We start from the raw sequence: 22,658 nt of genomic DNA, 5'->3' as shown, positions 1-22,658 counted from the left end.
TCGGCGACCTCCGTGAACACCCGATTGTCGCCGTCGGCGATCGTTCGGCCACCGCTGCCTCGCTATCAACAGCCCATTGCTGGCCACCTCCACTCTCCTCTCGGTCCCTCGCTGTTTGCCGGAGGCCGCCTTATGATCGGTTACCTGGCAAACCCTCGACGACCTCAGTCTGGTAGCCTCTCTGCCAAACCCCTCTTCTGATCGACACTCCCATCATGCCTGAACCCCTGTGCACCACCTTTTGCCGACGATACCCTCCGCGTTTGGCCTCCGCAGGTATCTTCCTCATTTTCTTTAGTCTTCTTTTTTCTCCCCGTCTTCGCAGCGGAGGGGTCGGGCCCCTCCCTGCTATCCTAATTGTCATATAGCGTGTCATTCAGATACTCTCATGCATAATTGGCGTGTTCAAATTTTGCGAGACTTGAACACTTCTTTATATCCACACTATAGATTAGCCAAGACATGATCTTGGCGTGACCCATTCTCCATTCTTTCCAATTTTTCTCATACGTGGAGATAGCCTTATTTTTTTCAACTTCCAAAAGAGGTACTTCTTTACCTCTTTCTTTGGTGAGAGTTAGTTGAGGTTCCTCATCGGTTCCATCAACTAAGCCCCATAGACCTTTTCCCCAAATGAGGTGCTTGATGATAGAAGCCTATGTTACATAATTTGAATCGTTTAATTTTATGAGCTTAATGGTGACATTATCATCGTCATCCATTTTACAATCTTGAGAAAGAAAGGGGAAGAAATAAATAAATAAGAAAAATGAAGTACTTTTACCACAAAAACAAGAGTGGGTAGCCTTCCAAGCTTTTCATGGCTACACACAATCAATTCTTCAAAGAGCCTTCACTTTCTTGAAGAAATACTTGAATGACACTCTTCTCAATGGCTCTGATACCATGTAAGAAATTGAAAAATGCACTACAACAAATGTTTTTCAACAAGTTCTCACAAATACACCACAAGAACCACAAGGGTTCACAAAGAGAATTCAAGAATACACACTACCCGAAAAGGGTATACAAAATAAATAACTTTATTGAGTTGGGATAAAAATCCCACACAAGAGACAAATTTACACGGGGAATAGCCCCATATTTATAGAGAGGTAGAGAGGAGCCTTAAGGGAGCTGTTGGACTCCCCAACAACTCTATTAGATAGAGTCGTTGGGGGGTCCAACGACTCCTTTGGATTTATCTTTTTGACTTGGTCAAAAAGGTACCTTTTTGACTAGTAAAAAAGGTAAAGGCCAAATCAGTTCAATGAGAGACTGGTTTGGCTAATTCTAGTGGTATTTCAACTAGAACTAATTAAACTAAAACTCCTAACTAGAAAGGAGATAAAACATTACATGTCTATGCGATTACATATTTTAACAATATACGTTCTGGAATCTCCCATCGGAAGAATGAGAATCTTAAAGATTCGGTTTTGGGGGACTACGATGATACAAAAACTTCGTGTACTTTACTTTGACCCCTGAACTCGATATTGAGGTTCTTTCTCCTGGTCACGATTTTAGGGAGAGTCCGCCACTTTACTTGGGGGTGGTGTGTTCGACACAACTGTTGTTTTGGTATATTAAGGAAATGACATTTGTAGGCGTGGAGTGTCCCTAGTGTCTTCGACATTAGACGTGGAGGTCTAATGTTCCGAAGGTGATTCGGTCGAGGGCTAAGTTTGAAACCCAATAATAAAATACAACTTGTGTACTAAAGTACCCTGATGACCTAACTTGACCTCAGAGATTTTACCCGTTTGGTGTATCCATGGGCAACGGTAATTAAAAAGAGGAACTTTAATTGTATGCATTTAATAGAGCATGCATATGGAAAAAAAAAACTTTAAGGAAAGATAATAAAGCGTTCATGCATTGCACATAGATCATGCACATTCCTGTTATGCATTAGAACATGCATAATTTATCTATTTCTTTAATTGTTACATGTTGGTGGATGCATGGTGTTTAATTTCTAAAGCATGTTAAATATCTTGCTTATTTAAATTGAAATTCTTGCTGTTGATTAATGTTCTTTCATGCTTAATAAATGTTTTCCTGTTGTATGAATGCTTAATTGGATTATGTAATTGTCATAATTGCATTCCTCTGCATTATTGCTTGAAATCGTATCTGTGTTCTTTATGCTCATTTATTTCATTAGAGGGATTTGTACGCAGAATTCTTCTGATTTCTGACCTCCTCTTTCTTTAGTTTTTCGCAACCGTAGGTGATTAGTGAAGCGACTGACTTATGGAAGAGTCATGGGTGTCACACTTGCTAGACAGATCGCAGAGGGACATCGTAACTCAGTCTTTTTCGTTATTTAATTTTATATCATTTAAATAACTCTGATGTCCCCTGCAATCATTGCTTAAACATTCTTTCTTTCAAATAAATGAATAATGACTTGGTTTGGTTTGGTATGGACGATAAGTGTAAGCTCTATTGTAGTGTGTGTGGTTATCCAATTAAGAGTGGAACTGCAAAGGCCTCGAGTCTTTTAAAAAATTTACGCAATGGTTTAAAAAAAAATCTGCATTTTCAAGGGGTATGAGTTGGGGTGGTTACAATAAGGTTTAAGATTGAATTAAAGATAAGTTGCTATTTGATTGTCTAGAAAAGAAACCAAGTTCCAAATCAGTCTCAAGTTGGTTTCTATGCTACATTAGCAACATCAATTCCATCAACACATCAAAAACGCCACTTTTGTTTAACTTATTACCAAGGTTGTAAGTATCATATTGTTACCCGTATCGGTCAGGCCCAAAGTAACACTGTATCGTATCATAAACGTATCATAAAGTTTTAATAAAAAAAAATCAAAAAAAAATCTAGAAAAATAAAAAAATTAGCACAAATTCTAAAACAATTGTATCATATAAAACAATGATGAATTATACAAAATGCAACCATAAAATCACATAAGAAGGCAACTACTTAATTTAAATTAATAACAAATCATATCACATAAAATAATTAAAGCCTTACATTTAACCAACTAACTAATAATATTAAATTCACATCCAAGTTGTACTAAAATGTCATAACTCAACGAGTCATAACTAAACTACTAAGAGTTCATGATAACTAAAAACATTATATTTAACCAATGTCTTATATTCCAATCTTCATCTCTAAAGTTCTAAACTATAAAGATCCTAAAACTAAATTATCTTTTAGAGCCTATTTGTCGGACATCAGGACAATATTTACTCAATTCTACATCCAATTGCCGCTCGACGATCTCTTTATGTTGGCTATTTTTTTGGCAAGTGGGTCATCATCATCATTATGAATCTTTATCTTTGCATTTTTTGCAAAATTCTTCTTCGAATTTAGTTCAACAATAGCATCAACACGAAAAATTGCAAGAATAGATAGTGAATCACATGGACACACATTTTGATCTTGACATGCAATATGTTGCTTAAATCTATGCAATCCATCTAGTCGTGGTACATCATCAATGCTTCTGCAGTATTGCCATGCAAGATCATCTCTAATATAACATGAACGTGAAGACGACATCGAAGGATCTAAAATAAAACAACCAATTAAAAACCTCGATAAGAAGCAAAGAATAAGAAGCATTAAATACACCTTTCCCCCAAAAACACTCAATAAAAAACAAAAAATAGGGATTTTATAGCTTAACCCACTTGAGAAAAAAAATGGTGGAAATGCACTCATACTTGATAAAATCACAAAAGCTCCTTCTGTAACGACCCCAACTCATATTCGTTGAAAAGTGCTTTTTTTTAAACAATTACGGAAACAATCCCAAAGACTCGGGTCTTACAGTCATAACCACATCTACAACCACAAGGGATCTTACACTATCATCAACGAAATCAAATAAACTTTATTCATTAAAACCATAATGTCTAGGAACAATGAACATGAATAAAAACAAGCCCCAAAGTAGAACCTCTCTGTGCAAATTAAAAATTGTCAAGCAATCGTGTAGCCCTCGTAGCTCCTTGAAACAACAGGTCTCATCACTAGGTCTTAGAGATTGTGAAAAACATAAAAAGTAGCATATGAATTCTTCTAATAATTCAAATAAGTAAAAAGAACATAAATTAAATTTAAGTAATATTTTAGAGGGATGCAAATAAAATAAATTCATAATTCAAATAATCATTCAAACACTAGAGAATATTTATCATGCAACCATCAATATAGCACAAGTAAGAAAGCATGTAAATATGCACGATCTAGTGCAGAACAGAAATATGCATGAGTAAATTATTATCTTTTATCATAGTTTTCTTTTGTATGCATGTCCTTATTAAATGCATACAATTTTGGTTTCACTTTTCATTAAAACCAGCGGATACTAAAAAACAAACACAACAAATTCTCGAATTCAAGTTAGGTTTCTAGTTGTAGCTCAAGACACATTTTTTATTTTATTACTAGGTCCTGTTAAAATGTAATGTAATACCGTTAGTTATATTCTAGTTAGATTGTAATTAGGTTAGATTTTATTTTTGTTTTTTAGACTTTTTTAGACCGCTTTAGTAACATGTGTTTTTTGACCAAAGTCAAAAAGCACCTGTACTTGAGAGTTGTTGGACCCCCAACGACTCTTAGTAGAGCCGTTGTGAGTCCAAAAACTCCCTCCTGACTCCCTCTTGTGAGCATTATATATATGGGGTAAAACCCCCTTGTAAAATCACTTTTTTGTGTGGGTTTTATCCCACTTGAATGAAATATTATTTTTGCCTCTTTTTGTGTGCATTCCTTTGAGCATTTTGGTTGTTGAGTGTGTTTTGTTCATTGAGAAAAATCCTTTGTGATATTCATTTGAAGTTTCGGTTGTGGACTTCATCTTTTTTCATGGTATCAGAGCAAAGGTTGTGATTAAGTTTTTTGTCCTGTTGCATTGGGAAGCATGCCACTCAAATTTTGGAGAAGAAGAGACGTTCTCCTTCAAATATATATAAGGGTGTACTCGTATATATCATATGTGGTAGAGTATATCCCTTTTCTCTACTCTTATTGTTATTTTCTTTTTCTTTTTTTTCCTCTTCTATTAAGCCTTGTAAAATGGATGACAATGATAATGTCACCATTAAATCCATCAAGCTCAATGATTCTAACTACGTCAGATGGGCTTCGATTATGAAGCACCTTATTATGGGGAAAGGGGTTGTGGGGATTAGTAGATGGAATCGATTTGAAACCTAAACTAATCCTCACAATGATCGAAGGAGAAAAAAAATTACCTCTTACAGAGGTAGAAAAAACTAAAGTCATTACCGCTTATGAGAAAAAGTAGAAAGAATAGAGAATGGGTCACGTCAAGATTATGTCTTGGCTTATAAGTAACGTGGATATAAAAAAATGTTCAAGTCTTGCAAAGTTTGAACATGCAAATGACGCTTGGGATTATCTTAAGAGAATGTATTCTCTTAAAGACATTGCACATGTGTGCAATCTACAACATCAAGTTCGGAATATGGTTCAAGGGGGACAAAAGCATTAGAGAATACTACAATAGCTTGTCCGAATTATAGGAAGAGTTGGCTCTTCTCGAACCAAAGTGGCATTGCCCACAAGACATCGAACTCTGCCAAAATCAAATGAATGCGGAGCACTTTTTTCAATTTGTCAATGGACTAAGATCGGATTTTGAAGCTACCAAGTCCATTCTTCTTCATCGAGGAAATGTTCCTTCAATTGAAGATATTATAGAAGAATTAAGCATGGAGGAAAATCGGCTCAAAAGTAGAATTGCAAAAAATGATGATGACTCGGTTCTAGCCGTATCTAGACCAAGGAATCATGTTCGCACTTACAAACCTCCAAATTATGGAAGAACGAATGACATAAATGATTTTGAGAAGAGAAAAGTAATTTGTTACTATTGTCGTGAGCTAGGACATGTAAAAACTTACTGTCCAAAGCTAAAGAAACCATATGAAAAGAAGATTGCCTCTGTCGGACCTCCGCAAGAATCTAATGAATCTTCCATTGGAAGCATGTCTCTAGCACAACTGGTCGAGGCACTTCAACCACTGCTCAAGGGGGCGTCTTCTTCTACTGGAGCCGTAATATCTTTCATTAGCACCTTAGATCCATGTAAATCTCTTTGGCTTCTTGACTCTGGTGCTTCATTTCATATGAATCCAAATATTAATGTCTTATCTAAATGTCATAACTCAAATGGGTCAAACATGTTTACTGCTGATGGAACATCTCTTGAAATTAAAAGAGTAGGAGATTTCGAAAACTCAAAAAGGTTTTACATTCCACAAGTTAGATATATTCAAAAACTCAATTTAAATCTTCTATCTGTTTCACAATTAACTGACCATGGATGTAATGTTTCCTTCTCTCGTGAATGTCGAGTGCAAGATCACCTGTCAGGGAAGCTGATTAGGGAAGACCATTAGAGAAGGAGGCTTGTACTAAATGATTTTTTTGGACATACCTAAGAATACATTGTGTTATAATGTTCAAAAGGTTGACTTGGACTTATGGCACAAGTGGCTTGGACATCCTAGTGTATCCAATCTCCAGTTATTTCCAAAGCTGGAAAATTTTTGTAATTTTGAGAATTTTAAATGTGAAAAATATATTTTGGAAAAAATTAAAAGACTACCGTTTCAAGCAAGAACCTTTGTCTCTTCTCGACCACTAAAGTTAATAAATTGAGATGTATGGGGCCCTACACCTATTAGCTCAGAAGGTGGTTTTATTTATTATATAATTTTTGTAGATGATTTCATAAGACACACTTGGATTTATTTTCTTAAACACAAATATGAAGTCTTTTCACACTTTCAAATATTTCATCAGTTAGTTAAAAATTAATTCAAAGAAGATATTTCAAATTTTCGCACTGATTCAGGGAAAGAATTTTTGTCTAAAGAATTTAAGGATTACTTAAACTTGCATGGCATTATACATAAAAAAATCATGCCCCTATATCCCTCAACAAAACAGGATAGCAGAAAGAAAGCATAGGCACATCATAGAAACAACAAGAACCTTACTTATTACACATCAAGTACCAAAGGTTTTTGGGGTCGAAGCCACGTTAATCACAGTTTACCTTATCAACAGGATGCCATCATCTTCCTTAAACCATATATCTTCTATTGAAAAACTTTTTAAACAAATCCCAGATTACTCCAGGTTAAGAGTTTTTTGGTGCAAATGCTTTGTTTTTTTAAACAAAAATAAATTCTCTCCTCATGCTATTTCATGTGCCTTTTTAGGGTATGCAAGTCATCAAAAAGGCTATAGATGCTTTGATCTCTAAACAAGAAAATTCTATGTTTTAAGGAATGTATCCTTCCTGAAAAATGAAAGTTTTTTTTTGAAAATATGAATTCTAAAGAAATAAATAAATATTCTTTTCTATTGGATCTAGTTCCAAAAATTGTTGAAGATGATCTAGCAAAAAGTCTAGAAGAACAACTTGATATAACAAATTCAGAAGCTTTTAGTAACCCTTCTGATTGCATTCGGTACTCTAGGCGAGGAAATTTAGAGAAACCCTATGCTCTCGAAAAATACACTAAAGAACATGATCAAGTATCCACTAGGAAGTTATCGAGAGTCTCTAAAGTTTCAGAAAAAATTGTGTCATACGAGTCTTTTTCACCAAAGTATCAAGCTTACATTGCCTTGATGCACTCCTATGTAGAACCCTCTACCTATGATACATCAAAAGAACAATCTGAATGGGTCGAAGCAATGTCAGTAGAGTTAAGAGCCCTAGAAAAAGCAAATACTTGGACTATACAAGATCTTCCATCAGGAAAAAGGCCTATCAGATGTAGGTGGGTGTACAAAGTGAAAACCAAGAGTGATGACACTCTTGAAAGGTTTAAGGCTTGTTTAGTTGCCAAAGGATATTCTCAAGAATACAGAATAGACTATGAATAAACATTTGCTCCGGTTGCAAGAACGACCACAATTAGGATCTTGATAGCTGTAGCATCTTCAAAGAAATGACATATATACCAAATAGATGTTAAAAACACATTTCTTAATGAAAACCTAGTTGAAGAAGTATATATGGAACCACCACCTGGTATTAATGTTCTCAAAGGAAAGGCTCTTCGATTAAACAAAGATTTATATGGACTTAAGCAAGCCCCAAAGGTTTGGTATGATAAATTTAGCCAAGTTATGATTGATTTTGGTTTTCAATTTTGTCTTACTGACACAACATTGTTTGTTAAGAAATCTAATGCAGGTATCATCATTCTTCTTTTCTATGTAGACGATATGATCATCACTGGAAGTGACAAACAGAGAGTTGATAACATTAAAAAATTTCTCAAAACACATTTCAAAATAAGTGATTTGGGTTTCTTAAAAAATTTCTTGGTATAGAAGTTGCTTATTCTTTTGGATGCTATTTACTAACTCAGTCTAAATTTGCCTTGGATATTGTTGACAAGTCTGATATCACGGACGAAAAGCAGGTTGACACTCTTAAAGTTGTCAACATCAAAATGAAGATTGATGATAGAAAATTACTTGAAAATCCAACTTCCTACAAACAACTTGTTGAAGCACTGTCTTACCTCTCTATTACTAGACCTGATATTGCACATGTCGTTCATACAATGAGTCAATTTTAGGCAAATCATTAATTTCGTGGAGGTGTAAGAAGCAACAAAAAGTTTCTCTCTCGTCAACTAAAGCTGAGTACAGAGCGATGACTACAACCACTATGGAAGTAGTCTGGCTAAGGCGTTTGCTTCATGACATGGGTGTTGAAAGTACAAGAGCATCAAGACTATGCTGCTACAACAAAAGTTCTATTTATATTGTCAGCAATCGGACATTCCATGAACGCACCAAGCATATTGAAATGGATTGTCACTACGTACGAGAGGAGTTCCTACATGACACCATTGATCTACCATATGTTTCCTCATAATATCAACGGGCAGATTTCTTTACCAAACCTCTTGTTGCTCCTCGATTTCACTTTCTCTTGGACAAAGTTTCAGTTATTCAACCATAAGTTTAAGGGGGAGTGCTAAAATGTAATGAATACAGTTAGTTATATTCTAGTTAGATTATAATTAGGTTAGGTTTTATTTATGTTTTTTAGACTCTTTTAGACCTCTTTAGTAACATGTGCTTTTTGACCAAAGTCAAAAAGCACCCGTACTTGAGAGCTATTGGACCCCCAACGGCTCTATTAAGAGTCGTTGGGAGTCCAACAACTCCCTCCTGGCTCCCTCTTGTGAGCATTATATATATGGGGTAAAAACCCCTTGTAAAATCACTTTTTTGTGTGGGTTTCATCCCACTTGAATGAAATATTATTTTTGCCTCTTTTTGTGTGCACTCTTTTGAGCATTTTGGTTATTGAGTGTGTTTTGTTCATTGAGAAAGATCCTTTGTGATATTTGAAGTTTCGGTTGTGAACTTCATCTTCTTTAAGGTCCCACGTTAGGAATCAACACCATTCATTAGAACATTAGAAATCAACATCTAATGTCGGGACATTAGGGAGATCAACATCCACTAATGTCACTTTTTTGGTATACCAATAACAACAGTTGTCTACACCAACCGTGACCGAGAGGTGAACCACCATATCGGGTTCAGGAAAACAATCGCACACGAAGTTTTTCTATCCTCACGGTTTCTCAAAACCGTCATCCAGGATTCCCACACTGTGGAAGAGACATCATGAAAAAAACTCTTTTATCTTTTTATTAAAAGAATGATTCATTGCACAATATTCGTTTTGCAAATCAACATGGAAAACCCAACAACAATATTCGTTTTGCAAATCAACATGCAAAACACAACATGGGATCTTAGCCCGTTACAATATGGAATAGTGCAATTAATTCAGAATTTCAATAAATATCAAATGGATTTTTGCAATATATGTAACAAAATATAGAGAAACACCTGCTCGTGGCTCACATGACCTATAGCGGTTTACATCAGACTACTGATGCATTTTATGCAAAAACCACAGGGAATATGTGACTGCAATCATTCAACATACTCGCAAATGCACATTCATTAACACACCATAGGAATGCACATGAATAACAAATTTCATATGCATATGAACACATCATGTTTTATCTCGTGCATATATGCACTATATTGATGCAACATAAGACACTTCCAAAAATTCAAGTGTTCATAATATGCACATCTATGCCATTATTGTATTAGATTTGCATGATCATGAATGCAACTGTTACTTTTGTCAAAATCGGGCAACTCGGCTATAACACATAGTTACCGAGCCCGAAACTATGCTGCCTACACACGGGACGCCCTTGTGGTCACATGAAAGTATTTTCAGCAATTACATGGAAGCATGCCTAAATCCTAATAACCATATGAATACATGAATAACAGTCCAGTCATAAAAATGCATAATCTGGATATGGGTACACACACTCTAAACATTCAACATGTAAAAATTTGAACCTTTAACATATGTAAATTTGGACATTTATCACGCATACACATGAACACGTAAATCTGGACATTAACAAGCATATTTATGTTTTTGAAAATTACCCAGCCGATGCTGTCGGCTAGGTTCAGCAGGGTGTGAATCTGCCCGAGCTCAACAGTCTTAGAAACTGCCTAACCGACTGCAGGTCGGCTGGGCTTAACACCTATTAAGATCTGCCCAGCTGATGCAGTCGGCTGGGCTCAGCAGTCTTAGAAACTGCCCAGCCAACTGCAGGTTGGCTGGGCTTAACACCTATTAAGATCTGCCCGGCCGATGTAGTCGGCTAGGCTTCACAAAAGCCCCCCCTTTTTTTAAACCGTGTAAGAATATATATTGAATGAACCAGAAGAATGCAGTCACTTAACATGTTTGAGTATGAGGGTTAACAGTTGACGAAAAGCTTATTTATAAATGCTTGTCTGCATTTTTCAGGATACACATCTAACTGAACTAGAAACAAAGGCATGAGCACACGACACACCAAAAATCAACAGATAAAATGTTCACAAAACTTTAGTTTTTTCAACTGCTACAAGACTGAAATAAATTAGATTTTGTTAAGTTTACCCAAGACAGGAAAAAGAAATGACACACAGACCAACTATGTTTTCTTTTTATCAATGAACACATTCCCGACAACATCAATAGATTTTTTTGGTAAACAATGAACAAACACTAACAACATTCAACATGGCACAAATAGAAAATTGCTCCAATAGTCATGCTAATTCAATGGCGACATCAACTACATTCGGTTTATGAACAAGATATGAAAACATTCAAATATGTTCACAAGGATAGCAGAATTTCTCAATAGCAAACAATGTTGCAGCAAATTCTGGAAATCAACATTAACAATTCTCACTTTCGAACACTAGAGTAGGACAAAACTGAACCGCAAAGAGGATCAGTGTTAGCTGCAGTCGGCGGGCTTAACAAAATATAACTCTGCCTGCATTGGCTGGGCTCATCAAAAGCCCTTTTTACTATATATATATAATGCTGCGGCAGACCCAGTTTGGGTCGAATCTGGCCCAAACCGTGTCTGTGATTCACATGGGCAACATCTTATATATATATATATATATGTGTGTGTGTGTGTGTGTGTGTTAATACACATATATGTGCATTGATCATAAATAAAACATGCTTTTGCCATGAGAAAAGGGTTTAAATTTGAAATATACATTTTCCAGCCATGCATATATCGATTTTTTTTCTATAAGATGAACATGGGAAACCAAATCAGTTTCATGGTTTCGTTAAAAAATATCACCTAAATCTGATTTAGGCTTTTTTTCCTATCCGAATCAAAAGAGAAGCCCGTACCTTTGTTTGGAGTTCGAAAAAGATCAGAGAAAACGTTGAATGACAGGAGAAGGAAATGGATGTTCTCCTTCTTTTTCCTTTTCTTCCTTTGTCACGTTCTCTCCTCTCTCACTCTCTTTCTTTTCTTTTCTTTTTTTTTTAGTTTTTATAATGAGGCCTCTAGAGGGTGACGCCCCCCTCTAGGGATTCTCAAATGTGGGCTAGAGATATAGCTTTCCCATATGGGACTCTATCTCCAACCGCCTTTCCTAATCCATATGATTTTGTTGACTTTTTTTAACTTTTTTTTTTATCTTCTATAAATATTTTTTTTAAATTATGTATTGGGTTCTTCTAGAGGCTGATGCCCCTCTAGAGTCCCCTTTTTAATAGGTAACTGCCACATCAAAACAAATTTTCGAAATTTATTAATTTTTTAATATTAAAACAATTAATAATTAATAGTTTATTATTTAATAATTACTGAAATTTTTTCAGTGGGTGCCTTATCCCTCTGGGAGTCTTTTTAACATTAAATATCTTCAAATTAAACCTTTATACTGATTTTTAAAACTTTAATTTCGTTGGATCTGAGTTTTGGGTTTGGATCTAGATCCAAGATTCAAATTCGTATCTAAAATCCATATGAATCTTAAGGTGGATCAAATCCTAATTAATATGGGTCTTGGATTGAGTTCAGATTCATATTAATTTGGATCATATGGATCAGATCCAGTCCGATCTAATTCAGACCCGATCTCATCAAAGCATGCCTTTTTTGAAAAAATAGGATTTTCGGGCCAATCGTAACCCAAATTTAGAAAAATTAAATACCGTTGAACTCGGAATTTTGAGGTGCATCTAACAATATATAATTTGATTTTTGCCTTCGAATTTTGCTTGAATTTAACCTGAAATTCGCTTGATTTTAAAGGTTGAAAATAAAGTTTCTTATCACCTTTTTAATTGGCTCATTTTGGTCTTGTTGATGAGACTTGAGCCGAGCCCGAACTCAGATATAATAACCTAACATCGAGTATTTTACCGATGTTTCTACAACACAGCCAAATTTTCAGAAATTTCTAAGTCTAACGCATTACAAAAACTTGATATTACACTTTCCCTTGCACGCAAATCGATCTCAAAGAACCTGGGGTTCGTGGGTTCCCTTCTAACGGACTCTAAACATACGAAGAACTTGGCCCTCAAAAGGCTTTTTAAACCCAAAATAAAAAAGACAACTTTCAGCCTTTTTTAAGTGCACCGATAATGTATCGTACAATGCATGAGTGTATCGTACAATACACCCGTACGAGTGTGTATCGTATCGCAAAATCCAAAACTAATGATACATATCATACCGTATCACATGGTACGTACAACCATGCTTATTACACTGTTTCTAGGGTTTAAGATTGAATTACCGCTTTTTGAATGTCTATAAAAGAAACAAATGAAAGATTTGGAAAATAGACCACTTGGATGGATAGTGGGACAATAGTGGGATGGTGTGTGATGCACTTTCTCAACTTCTTCAATCCAGTTACTGGGAGCAATCTGCTAACTGCTGCAACAGTTCTTGACCTGGGCCGTGTTAGGCTATCAGATCTATCTGTAACCTCTTACCTATGTGGTAATGAATAAGTCAAAAAGAGACCTGATATAAATTGGTTTGTGATGTGTGGAGGTTAGTTATTTTTAATACCTTGTACTTTGCATTTGGGATATGGTCAGACCTCATTATCTCATGCTTAGTTTCTATTGAAATGAAAGTCTATCTTTCCATCCAGAAAATGATGTTGTGATTAGAAACAAATAAATTTTGAATAATCCTTGGTTTCTCATTTTGGAAGAGGTAAAAATGTACAACTATTTACATCTATTTTAACAATGTTTTATCCTTTATTTTTATTTTCTTCAATTTTTCTCGTCTTGAATATTTTTTTATAGAATTTCTTTATTTTAATTTTTAATTTAAGATGCTGGTTTTCTTGCAATTGATTCAAAATATATTCAATTCAGTCTGATTTACTAAATCCTTTGGAAAATCAATTCATCATTTTATAATCGATTTTATTGGTCCATTCTTTAGGAAAAAGTCTTTCTCCAACCTGGGGAGAGTGATGTAGATTAGGGTTGATATGCAACCCAAGATTGAAGATGTAGACTTGTTTCAATCCGTTAGAGTAATTACTATTTGTAATCAAATACAAAAAGAATAAAGAGTGCCTCTTATGAGCAACCAAGGATCACTTATGGGTCAAATACAACATAAGTGCAAGAGTCATTTAGGGGCTAGAATATAACAATCACAAGCACAACCACAAGAGTCTCTTAGAGGCAAGAAAACATAAAAAATATATGATTTATTGAGGTTAAATTGCTTGAGAAAAGCATGACCCATCTAAGGGGAAGCACCCCTATACATACATAAAGGAGAGCCAATATAGTTGTTGGGAGCATCCTAATAGCTATAAATATAGTTGTTTGAATATGCCAACTACTATATTTTAGCAATGACAATATTGCTCATTTACAAAACAAAAAAATAAATGAAACAAAAATTATACAAAGACACTAATGCCCCTAGTGAGCATAGTCTATATAGTGAAAAGATTGAAATACCCCTACTAGGTATTACTTATTATATATATTTATATATACAACTTAACACTCTCCCTTAAACTTATAGTGTAATCATCGAAAGTTTTTCAAGCAAAAAATGAAACCAGGGAAAAAAAAGAGCTTTCATAAAGAAGTCAGCCAACTGAAATTCTGAAGCTACATAAGGCAAGATGATAGTTTTTTCCAGATTTCTTTTAGGAACACAATGACAATCTATTTCAATATGCTTGGTGCGCTCATGAAATGTGTAATTGCCAACTATGCAGATGACACTTTTATTGTCACAACATAACCTTGAGGGCAATATGCACCCCATGTCTTTTAATAGTGTTCTCAACCACACAATTTCAGATTTTGTGGTGGTCATGATGCGATACACTGTTTCGGTTGACAATAATAAACCATTCAGTTGCTTCTTGTATTTTTAGGGCACTAACGAGTCACCTATAAACACACAGAAACCCATAGTTGAGTGTCTATTATTAGGATTTCTTCCCCAATCAGAGTCAGTACAATTAATTCAAGTGGAGAAAGGATGATAAAATAATCTCATTAGAGACAAAATTTTATAAATATCTAATAATACTCATAACAACACTCATATGCACAATGATTGGAGAATGTTGGAATTAACTGGTTGTGTGGACTACATAAGAGATGTTAGGTTTGGCGATAGTCAAATATGTGAGGACCCCAATCATCTGGTGGTAAAGAGTGAAATCATTTAGATCTGTGCCATCATCTATCTTCAATTTTGCATTGATCACTTCAGAAGTGTCTACTCTTTTCCATCTACAATTCCAAATCTGCCATTAATGATGCCAGAAAAAAACTTGAATTGAGTTAGAAAATAGCCACGAGGAGAATATGCAGCCTCAATCTCCAAAATGTATCTAAGAAAACCTAAATCAGTCATTTCAAAACTTTGTTTTGAAACGTTTTTATTGAAACTAATTCTTTGTTTGTCTCCTCCAATGGTGATCATATTGTCAATATAGAGAAGAAGAACAACAATACCTGCATCAGATCTCTTAACAAACATAGCAGTGTTAGTATAAAAGGAAGTAAAACCAAGTTTATCCATAACAAAACTAAATCAATCATACCAGGCTTTAGGCGCCTGATTAAGATCATAAAGTGATTTCCTTAAGTGAAGCACTTATCTAACAAAAACCTCATATCCAAGTGGTAGATCCATATAAACTTCTTTCTTTCTTGATATTCGTGTGATAAATAGGCTAATATCTAATGGCAGCTACTACTATAAGAGTTCTACCGAAAGTCATCCTAACGCAAAAGTTTCGTCATAATCTATTCCATACTCTTGAGAATAACCCTTGACAACTAATCTAGCCTTATGTCTTTTTAAAGTTTCATCATTCTTGGTTTTAATTTTAAACACCCATCTAAGCTTATTGTCTTCTTTCCATGAGGAAGACTTTTTATATCCTAGATTTTAGACTTTTCTAAGGCTTGTATTTCATCATTCATAGCACTCATCTATTCAGGATAATTGTTGGCCTGGTTGTACGAGGGTTGTACGAGGAGGATTCAAAGTAAGAAAATGTCTTGGCTAGACAAGCTCTATATTGAGGAGTAAAATTTTCCTTGGATCAAATATATTTGGAGGTGTATGTGTTCTTTCTGATTCCCTAAGAGTGTTTGATTCTTGATTTTCTATTTTAGAATATTGTTCTAGGGCATTTGGATATCTATCACCAGTTCTTCTATATTGAATAACTAGAGGTCCACCATCTAAAAGCATGCCTCAAGGCCCCTTCTTAAGAAGATGAAGAATATATATATATATATACACACACATACACACTATTCAGTTATAAGAATGACCAGAGATCATACATCTTAGCATTAATCTTTTGTTTTCCATAAAGATTCTTTAGTCGTTCTCAAAGCATTGAGTTTATATAGTGTTCCATTCTATTCATTTCATTTTCCTTATTAAATAATGTGCAATTGGATGTGTATGCTTTGCAGCTCTAAATGAGGCCCTTAGAGAGGAAGTCCAAAGACTCAAGATTGCCACAGCTGAGGTGTCACCAAATTCTGCCGAAGCATTCAACATTGGGGGCCAGCATATGCCCTTGAATCCATCATTCTTTCCAGGCCCACATCAAGCCACTCGCCATAACATACTTCCACAGCAGTTCCATCCATCTCAGTTTGCCATAAACAACCAAATGCTTGTGAACTCTAGTGCGCTCTCTGAAAACATGCAACATGATCCCCTGGGCCACATGCAGGTTATTGATCTTAGTAGAGGTGGACATGCTATTAAGTCAGAAGGATCTTCAATATCGGCTAGTGAAAGCAGTACCATCTTTTGAAGTGGTTATTTGCCGCCAAATTGCTGTTTTGTGCATAATCTCATGCCCATCGTCTTTTTGCCTCGTAAACTTAATTGATTTGTTTCATTGATTATTTATTCCCGGATACTGTGGTTGTTTCCCAGATACCATTCTCATTGGTTGATGGCGTTTATCTTGCCTAGATTGTGTTGCTAACTTTTTTCTTCTGTTTTCTTTATGTTTATTGCATCCCTTCAACTTGTAACTGAAATGATGGGAAAGCAAACTGTAGCAGACTTTTTATTTGGCAGCCTCTTTTCTTGTTTCAGTTTTGTTGTACTGTATGAACATTTGGAGGATAGAAACAATTTGCTGGTCTTACCTAACTAGTTTGGATGCCTTTGGAAAGGCGAAGTTCAGAAAAAACATGCTTTGAAGTGTGAAAACCTGTTTCTTTTTTCTTTTTTTGGTTATAGAATGATCCCCTGATTTTGTATTATGTAATACATCTACTTTTGGATTGCATGATCAGGAAGTGCAGAACTATCATGAGTTTCTCTTGTTTATGAGTATCTATATAATACTATATTGAGTGCATTGCTTGCGGCGTCAGCATCATGTGTAAGATATTGAGCTGGGTGTGTTTGAATTCAGTAGTCAGAAGGGTTACTAATGTATGGAATTTTAGGCAATAAAGCAATAAATCAGCATAACTGTTGTTGCTGGAAGCCTTACATCTGCTGGAATGCCGACTGTGCATGTGCGCGTGCTTGTTTGTTCTTTACAAGCTGTAACCAATTTTTATGGACTAGGGTCAACTCTTTGGATCTGCTAAGAGAACTGTTCAGTTCTTGGGTGTTCTTTACGATGCATAACCTGACTCTACCTGAAACCAAACCCAGTTCATACCCAAGCGCATAGTATGTCTGAGCCTTTTTATAACCCAAACCAGTGAGGACCTGAACTGTTTACATTTGAATGGATTAAAACTGGAAAAATTTATACTCAAACTGATTTAGACTCTGCATGAAATTCAACTGATTGGCATCCTAAAGGATCTATATGCACATTCAGAAACAAAACAAGTCATTCAAACACGATCACGATCATTTATTACTGTAAATCATGAAATTTTGGGCAACAAGATAAAGAAGGAATTTGAGCAATCCCATATTTATATGAAAAAGTAGGATTCGCAGTTCCTTGTTTTACTGGACTTTGCTGTATCTCAAACAGGTTCTGAAAATTCTTAAGATTTTAATTAGAATCCTGCTTAGAAGATCCTATTGTCAAACAGGTCATTGGATACCATTGTGACCTTTTTTTATTGTATTGGTTGTTTATATGTGCTGCTTTGCATAAAAAGTGGCATTTTCAGACTTAGGGCGCCTTTGGATGTAGCGGAAGGATGCTCTGCGCCGCAATCAGCGTGGAGGGTCCTTCTGCAGTAAATGGATCGGACCCCTCCCCAATGGGAAACGTTTCCGCTGAAAAGGGGGGGATCTGTCGTTGATTTTGGGTGACCCTTTCTGCAGAGCCCTACGATTGCGTTTGCATTGCCGTTGCCGTTACCATGGTGGGGCCCCATTGAAACGCATTGAATGCTGTGTGTTTCTGCAGCATGCAAAACGGCCCAATGGTGGATCGATCCCAAGTAGGGAACCATATCAAATTTCTAAGAATCAACCAAACCTGAGCACAAGGGGATCCAAACAAGAGTAATCACATATGCAAGCTCATAACACCGATCACATGGCATTGATTTTGAGCAGGTCTTGCATTAATGTACAGTAGGCCCCACGCTATGCTGCTGTTGCTATGGCGTATTTACAGTGAGTTAGATCCCAGAATTTGTAGGTTGTAATGGATGTTTCGTTTGTGCAGCCGTGCAGATCGGTGCATGAAACTTTGGATGCTATAATTCCAATGCAGAATGTGCAAATTAACAGCAACAACAATTTTATTACTAGAAAGCATTTAAAAAGGAACATAGATGGTTCAACATCAGAACTCTCTCTCTCTCTCTCTCTCTCTCATCGACACAGACATACTAACTAAATTCACCATCACCATCCTTTGTTAATCAAGGCACCTCCCCACCACCGCTACCATCACCAAGCGTGGTCAGCTCTGTTCAGTACACCCTGCAAAGTACATGCACCAATTACTATCAAAACCATGAAGGGCTACTTCATCTTTGCCAGAGACAGAAGACACAACTCAAAAAACCATGGGTGTGTCCTTTTCTGCAAGGCTAAATCTGGGTGTACTTCAAGAATTATCCAGTGATCAGTGATTGGACAGAGAATCTTGCAATATATTGAGTCCATATCGACGGACACCTTGCATACCTTTTGGATGAAGGGAGGGGAAAGCAGGGATCCATGGCATTCACACACATAGCCAATTACCTTTGCAAGGTACTCAGCCGACTACTGGATCCACTCTCGTATACTTTCTGGTGGGCAAAGGGGACTTAGGCCCTGATTGGAAATTAGTAGCAGGGATGGAAAGTGGCAGCTGCCAAACCCTGGATTTGGCCGCTGTCAATTCCATGTTTTAGTGTAAATACAACGTCATTTTTCATCCCAGATGCATTAACTCCTATCCCAGCAACCAATTTTCAAACAGCTACCAGGTGGTAGTTTGACCAACCTTTTGCCAAATGCATTAACTCCTATCCCGGTTCTTAGATTCCAAACATGCCCTTAAGGTTTTTCGCCCATGAATTCGGTTATCTAAAAGAAATTTGATCACCATCCATCTGTCAAAGATGGACGGCTGTGGAAACAGCAGACTGTATCAGTCGACTACTGTACCATTGAATATATCAGAAATATAGATGCATATAAGAGATGAAACTAGTGTGTTGTATGATAATATAATACAAGAGAGGCATAGATATACCTGGAGCAGTCGATGGAAGGGGAGATGGTGTAGGGGAGGTTGACTCCACACTTTGTAGGCAAAGAGCCGATGATGCCGTAGTTGACGCCGGAGTAGCCGGAGGCAAGGTTCTTGAGGCAACGGCAGGCCGCCTGGCGATCATCCCGCATCCTGAGGCTGGAGTTTAGGCCCCTGATACCGCCGCAGCACGTAGGAGAGGGTGGGACGAGCCCTCCCCTGATTATGTAATCTATGCAAGGCATCAGCGGCTGGTACACTGCCTCGCATGTCACAGCAGCTCCCGCCTTCGGCACTGCTACCACTATCACCATCACCACCACCATTATGGAAGAGGACAGTCTAACGTAGGAAGTAGTAGCTGCCATGAAGTGCAGTAGTATGAAGTGTAGAATTAGGGTTAGGGTTTAAATAGAGAAAGAGAGAGCGGTGGTTTGGTGGGAGTTAATGGTAGTATTTAATGGAGCGAGGTATTTTACACAGGCCCATGAATGGACATCCTTTAATTTTCTGCATTCTGTTTCAGGAAATTACTAAAATGTCTTGTTCCTTTTAAATAATGAGTTAAGTTTTTTTTTTTTTTTAATGAAGGGATGGCAGTGGACCAGGGGAAAGCGGGGCCCCGCCTCGCCCCGTTTGGACCGGGGATGAAGGGCATGAAACGGAGATGAAGGCGAGGATGAAGGTTAAAATCCATCCCCGCACTGCAGGGATGGAGGTGGGGATGGACTTACGCTTTCCCCTGCCCCGCCCCATCCCTGTCACGATTCCCGCCTTGCCCTGCCCAGCCCCATCTCCATCATGATCTCCACCTTGCTCCGCTCCGCCCCGCCCCATCCCCAATCCTTCTAAAGGATGGCAATAGACCAAGGGAAAATGAGGCCCTGCCCCGCCTCATCCCCGTTTGGACCGGCGATGGAGGACATGAAACGGGATGGAGGTGGGGGTGGAGGTTAAAATTCATCCCCATGCGGGGGTGAAAGCAGGGGTGGAGGTTCAAATTTTGAGACGGAGCAGGGGTGGAGATCTTGTCCCCCGTCCCCACCCCGGTCCATTGCCATCCCTACCTACTTAAGAGTAAGAGATCTGGCCACGCTAGACTGTCCCTACCATCAGTTATTATTCAATCGTACCACTGGGTTTTGAACCTACAACTTCCTACCACAAGGAGACGTGCACTGACAGCTCTCTACCAACCACACATAGCCCCCCCTTTACCCCCAAGGAGAGAGCCTTGCTCCTATCCAGTATGCCAAACCCCTTTGGTGCAAAAGTTGGTTAGGTTGAGAACTCTCTAACAAAATATCGTGAGATTATAAAAATCTTGCGATAATATCATGATAAATTGCCTGAAAGTTTAACACTATAATTTCTCGTGAGATTTTTGAACCATGACAAATATCACAATATTTATGGTTTTAACAGATATTTATCGTGAAAACCCATGAGATTTTATTTTTAAATGTGTTTTATTTATATTTTCTTATAACATTTATTTTTATATTTTTAATTTATTTTTTATTGCCAAGATTTGGCCGAAAAAAAACTCAAGATATATGAAAATTTTCAAAATCTCCCAAGTTTTTGACTCTCGAGATTTTGCCATTTTTTACTTTTGTTAGAAAAGGCAATGTCACATATCTCCTTCTGAAGAAAATCTCGTGATATTTTAAAAAAATTGTTTTTTTTTAATTTTTAGAAATTTATTGGTATAATATGTATATAATATATATAAAAACATCTCAAAAAAGTTTTCAATTTATTGTGTTAATAACACAATCAAACATATTTTCCAGAAGATATCATTTTTTAAAATCAAGATATATAGGATGGCGATATTTTCAAACTATCAGCAATAATTATGACAGTGAAGAAAAGGATAGATCATGCCGGGTCATTAGATTCAGTTCTGATCCGGGTGAGTCATCGGTAATAGAATATGACGTAATCGGATTTGGTGTCGTTACGAGATTTGGATCCTATATCCGGTTCTGAGTTTGCATACGAATGGTTTGGATCTTTTAACCAATTGGGTTATGAAAACCCAAAACAGGTCCATCTATTTTGGCGAATGGGACCTGGAAGATGCTCCGGAAAATGTGAAACAGTAACCAGTGAGTTGATCCTACCAAACCCATTCTGTCTGTTTCCCTGGATATGGTTTCAAGTACCCAACTGAAACATGCTCTGGAGCTTCACATTGATATCAATCATAATATGGGTATTCACATGTGTATGTGTCACAAAAGACCCAAACACGTGTGAATATAGTTAAGGTTTGCAGCACAACGGTTAAATCTATCAAAAGTGTTGGTCCATTATATTTTTACAAATTTTTAAATCTTAAATGCAAATGGTTCTAATATGGATTCAAACATGGGTCCAATTAGATGCACCTATATCCCATGTGAAATGTGGATCTGAAGCAGACCCAATCAGAACCATATTCTAAACTAGAGAGCACGTATTGGTAGGGGTGTCAATGGGTCGGGTTTGGCCCGGACCCATCCCGTACCAAATCCTATAGGGTCAGGATTTGGTGATAAATAAGAAGGTCCGATTACAATCCTAGTCGGATCTGAAGGGTCCGATTAATATATGGAGTTAGGTATGGTTTGTGAAATTTCATACGAGACACGGGTTCCACCCAAGTTTCGACTAAGATCTGCGATTCTTCAATGTAAAAAGGATACAAAATATTATTTTACGGGTATGGTTCATGTAATCCTTATAGGCTTCAGGTATGGTTTCTCTTATGGTGGGTCCGATTGAACTCGGGTCCAGACTTTATACCAGTATCTCAAATCAGGTCTGGGTCTGGTTTCACCTGGATCTGAAGCAAACCCGACCCGTTTACACCCTAACATATTGGAACCTGACAGTAAGGTTGGAAATGGACCGGATTCATTATGCCACTTTTATGATTTTTTGTTTTTTGCTGTCCTGAACCGACCTGGAACCGACTTTTTATGTATTTAGCTGATCCAAATCCAATCTGTTTGCATCTTACCTGACAAGGGCATTTTTGTCATACAATT

At 36.8% G+C, this 22,658-nt stretch overlaps 2 protein-coding genes across 4 annotated transcripts in view; one reads left to right on the top strand and one right to left on the bottom strand.

The window, feature by feature from the left end:
- The window catches only part of LOC149844190 (transcription factor RF2b-like), a 50,537-nt gene extending 33,320 nt beyond the window's left edge, over positions 1-17,217 (top strand). For 2 of the 3 annotated variants that reach the window (XM_090000389.1, XM_090000390.1), the window contains one exon: positions 16,406-17,217. In XM_090000389.1, coding sequence (XP_089856515.1) covers positions 16,406-16,755 — 350 coding nt within the window. In that variant the 3' untranslated portion in view covers positions 16,756-17,217. Of the gene's footprint in view, positions 1-2,220; positions 2,433-16,405 lie in introns of those variants that run through there. The other variant, XM_090000391.1, reaches the window with a different exon arrangement.
- A 1,441-nt stretch (positions 17,218-18,658) lies between these two features.
- Positions 18,659-20,012, bottom strand: LOC149844189 (non-specific lipid-transfer protein-like). The gene is made up of 2 exons (XM_090000388.1): positions 19,624-20,012; positions 18,659-18,860 (listed from the first exon to the last, which is right to left on the bottom strand). Exons 1-2 carry the CDS (start codon positions 19,986-19,988, stop codon positions 18,851-18,853), a joined length of 375 nt encoding a protein of 124 aa, XP_089856514.1. The 5' UTR covers positions 19,989-20,012; the 3' UTR covers positions 18,659-18,850.
- Positions 20,013-22,658: the final 2,646 nt, after the last annotated feature.

The sequence above is a fragment of the Nuphar pumila genome, chromosome 3 (genome assembly GCF_984573655.1).
Source record: "Nuphar pumila chromosome 3, dmNupPumi1.hap1.1, whole genome shotgun sequence".
Classification (NCBI taxonomy): domain Eukaryota; kingdom Viridiplantae; phylum Streptophyta; class Magnoliopsida; order Nymphaeales; family Nymphaeaceae; genus Nuphar; species Nuphar pumila.
This window is presented reverse-complemented; position numbering and strand designations above follow the sequence as displayed.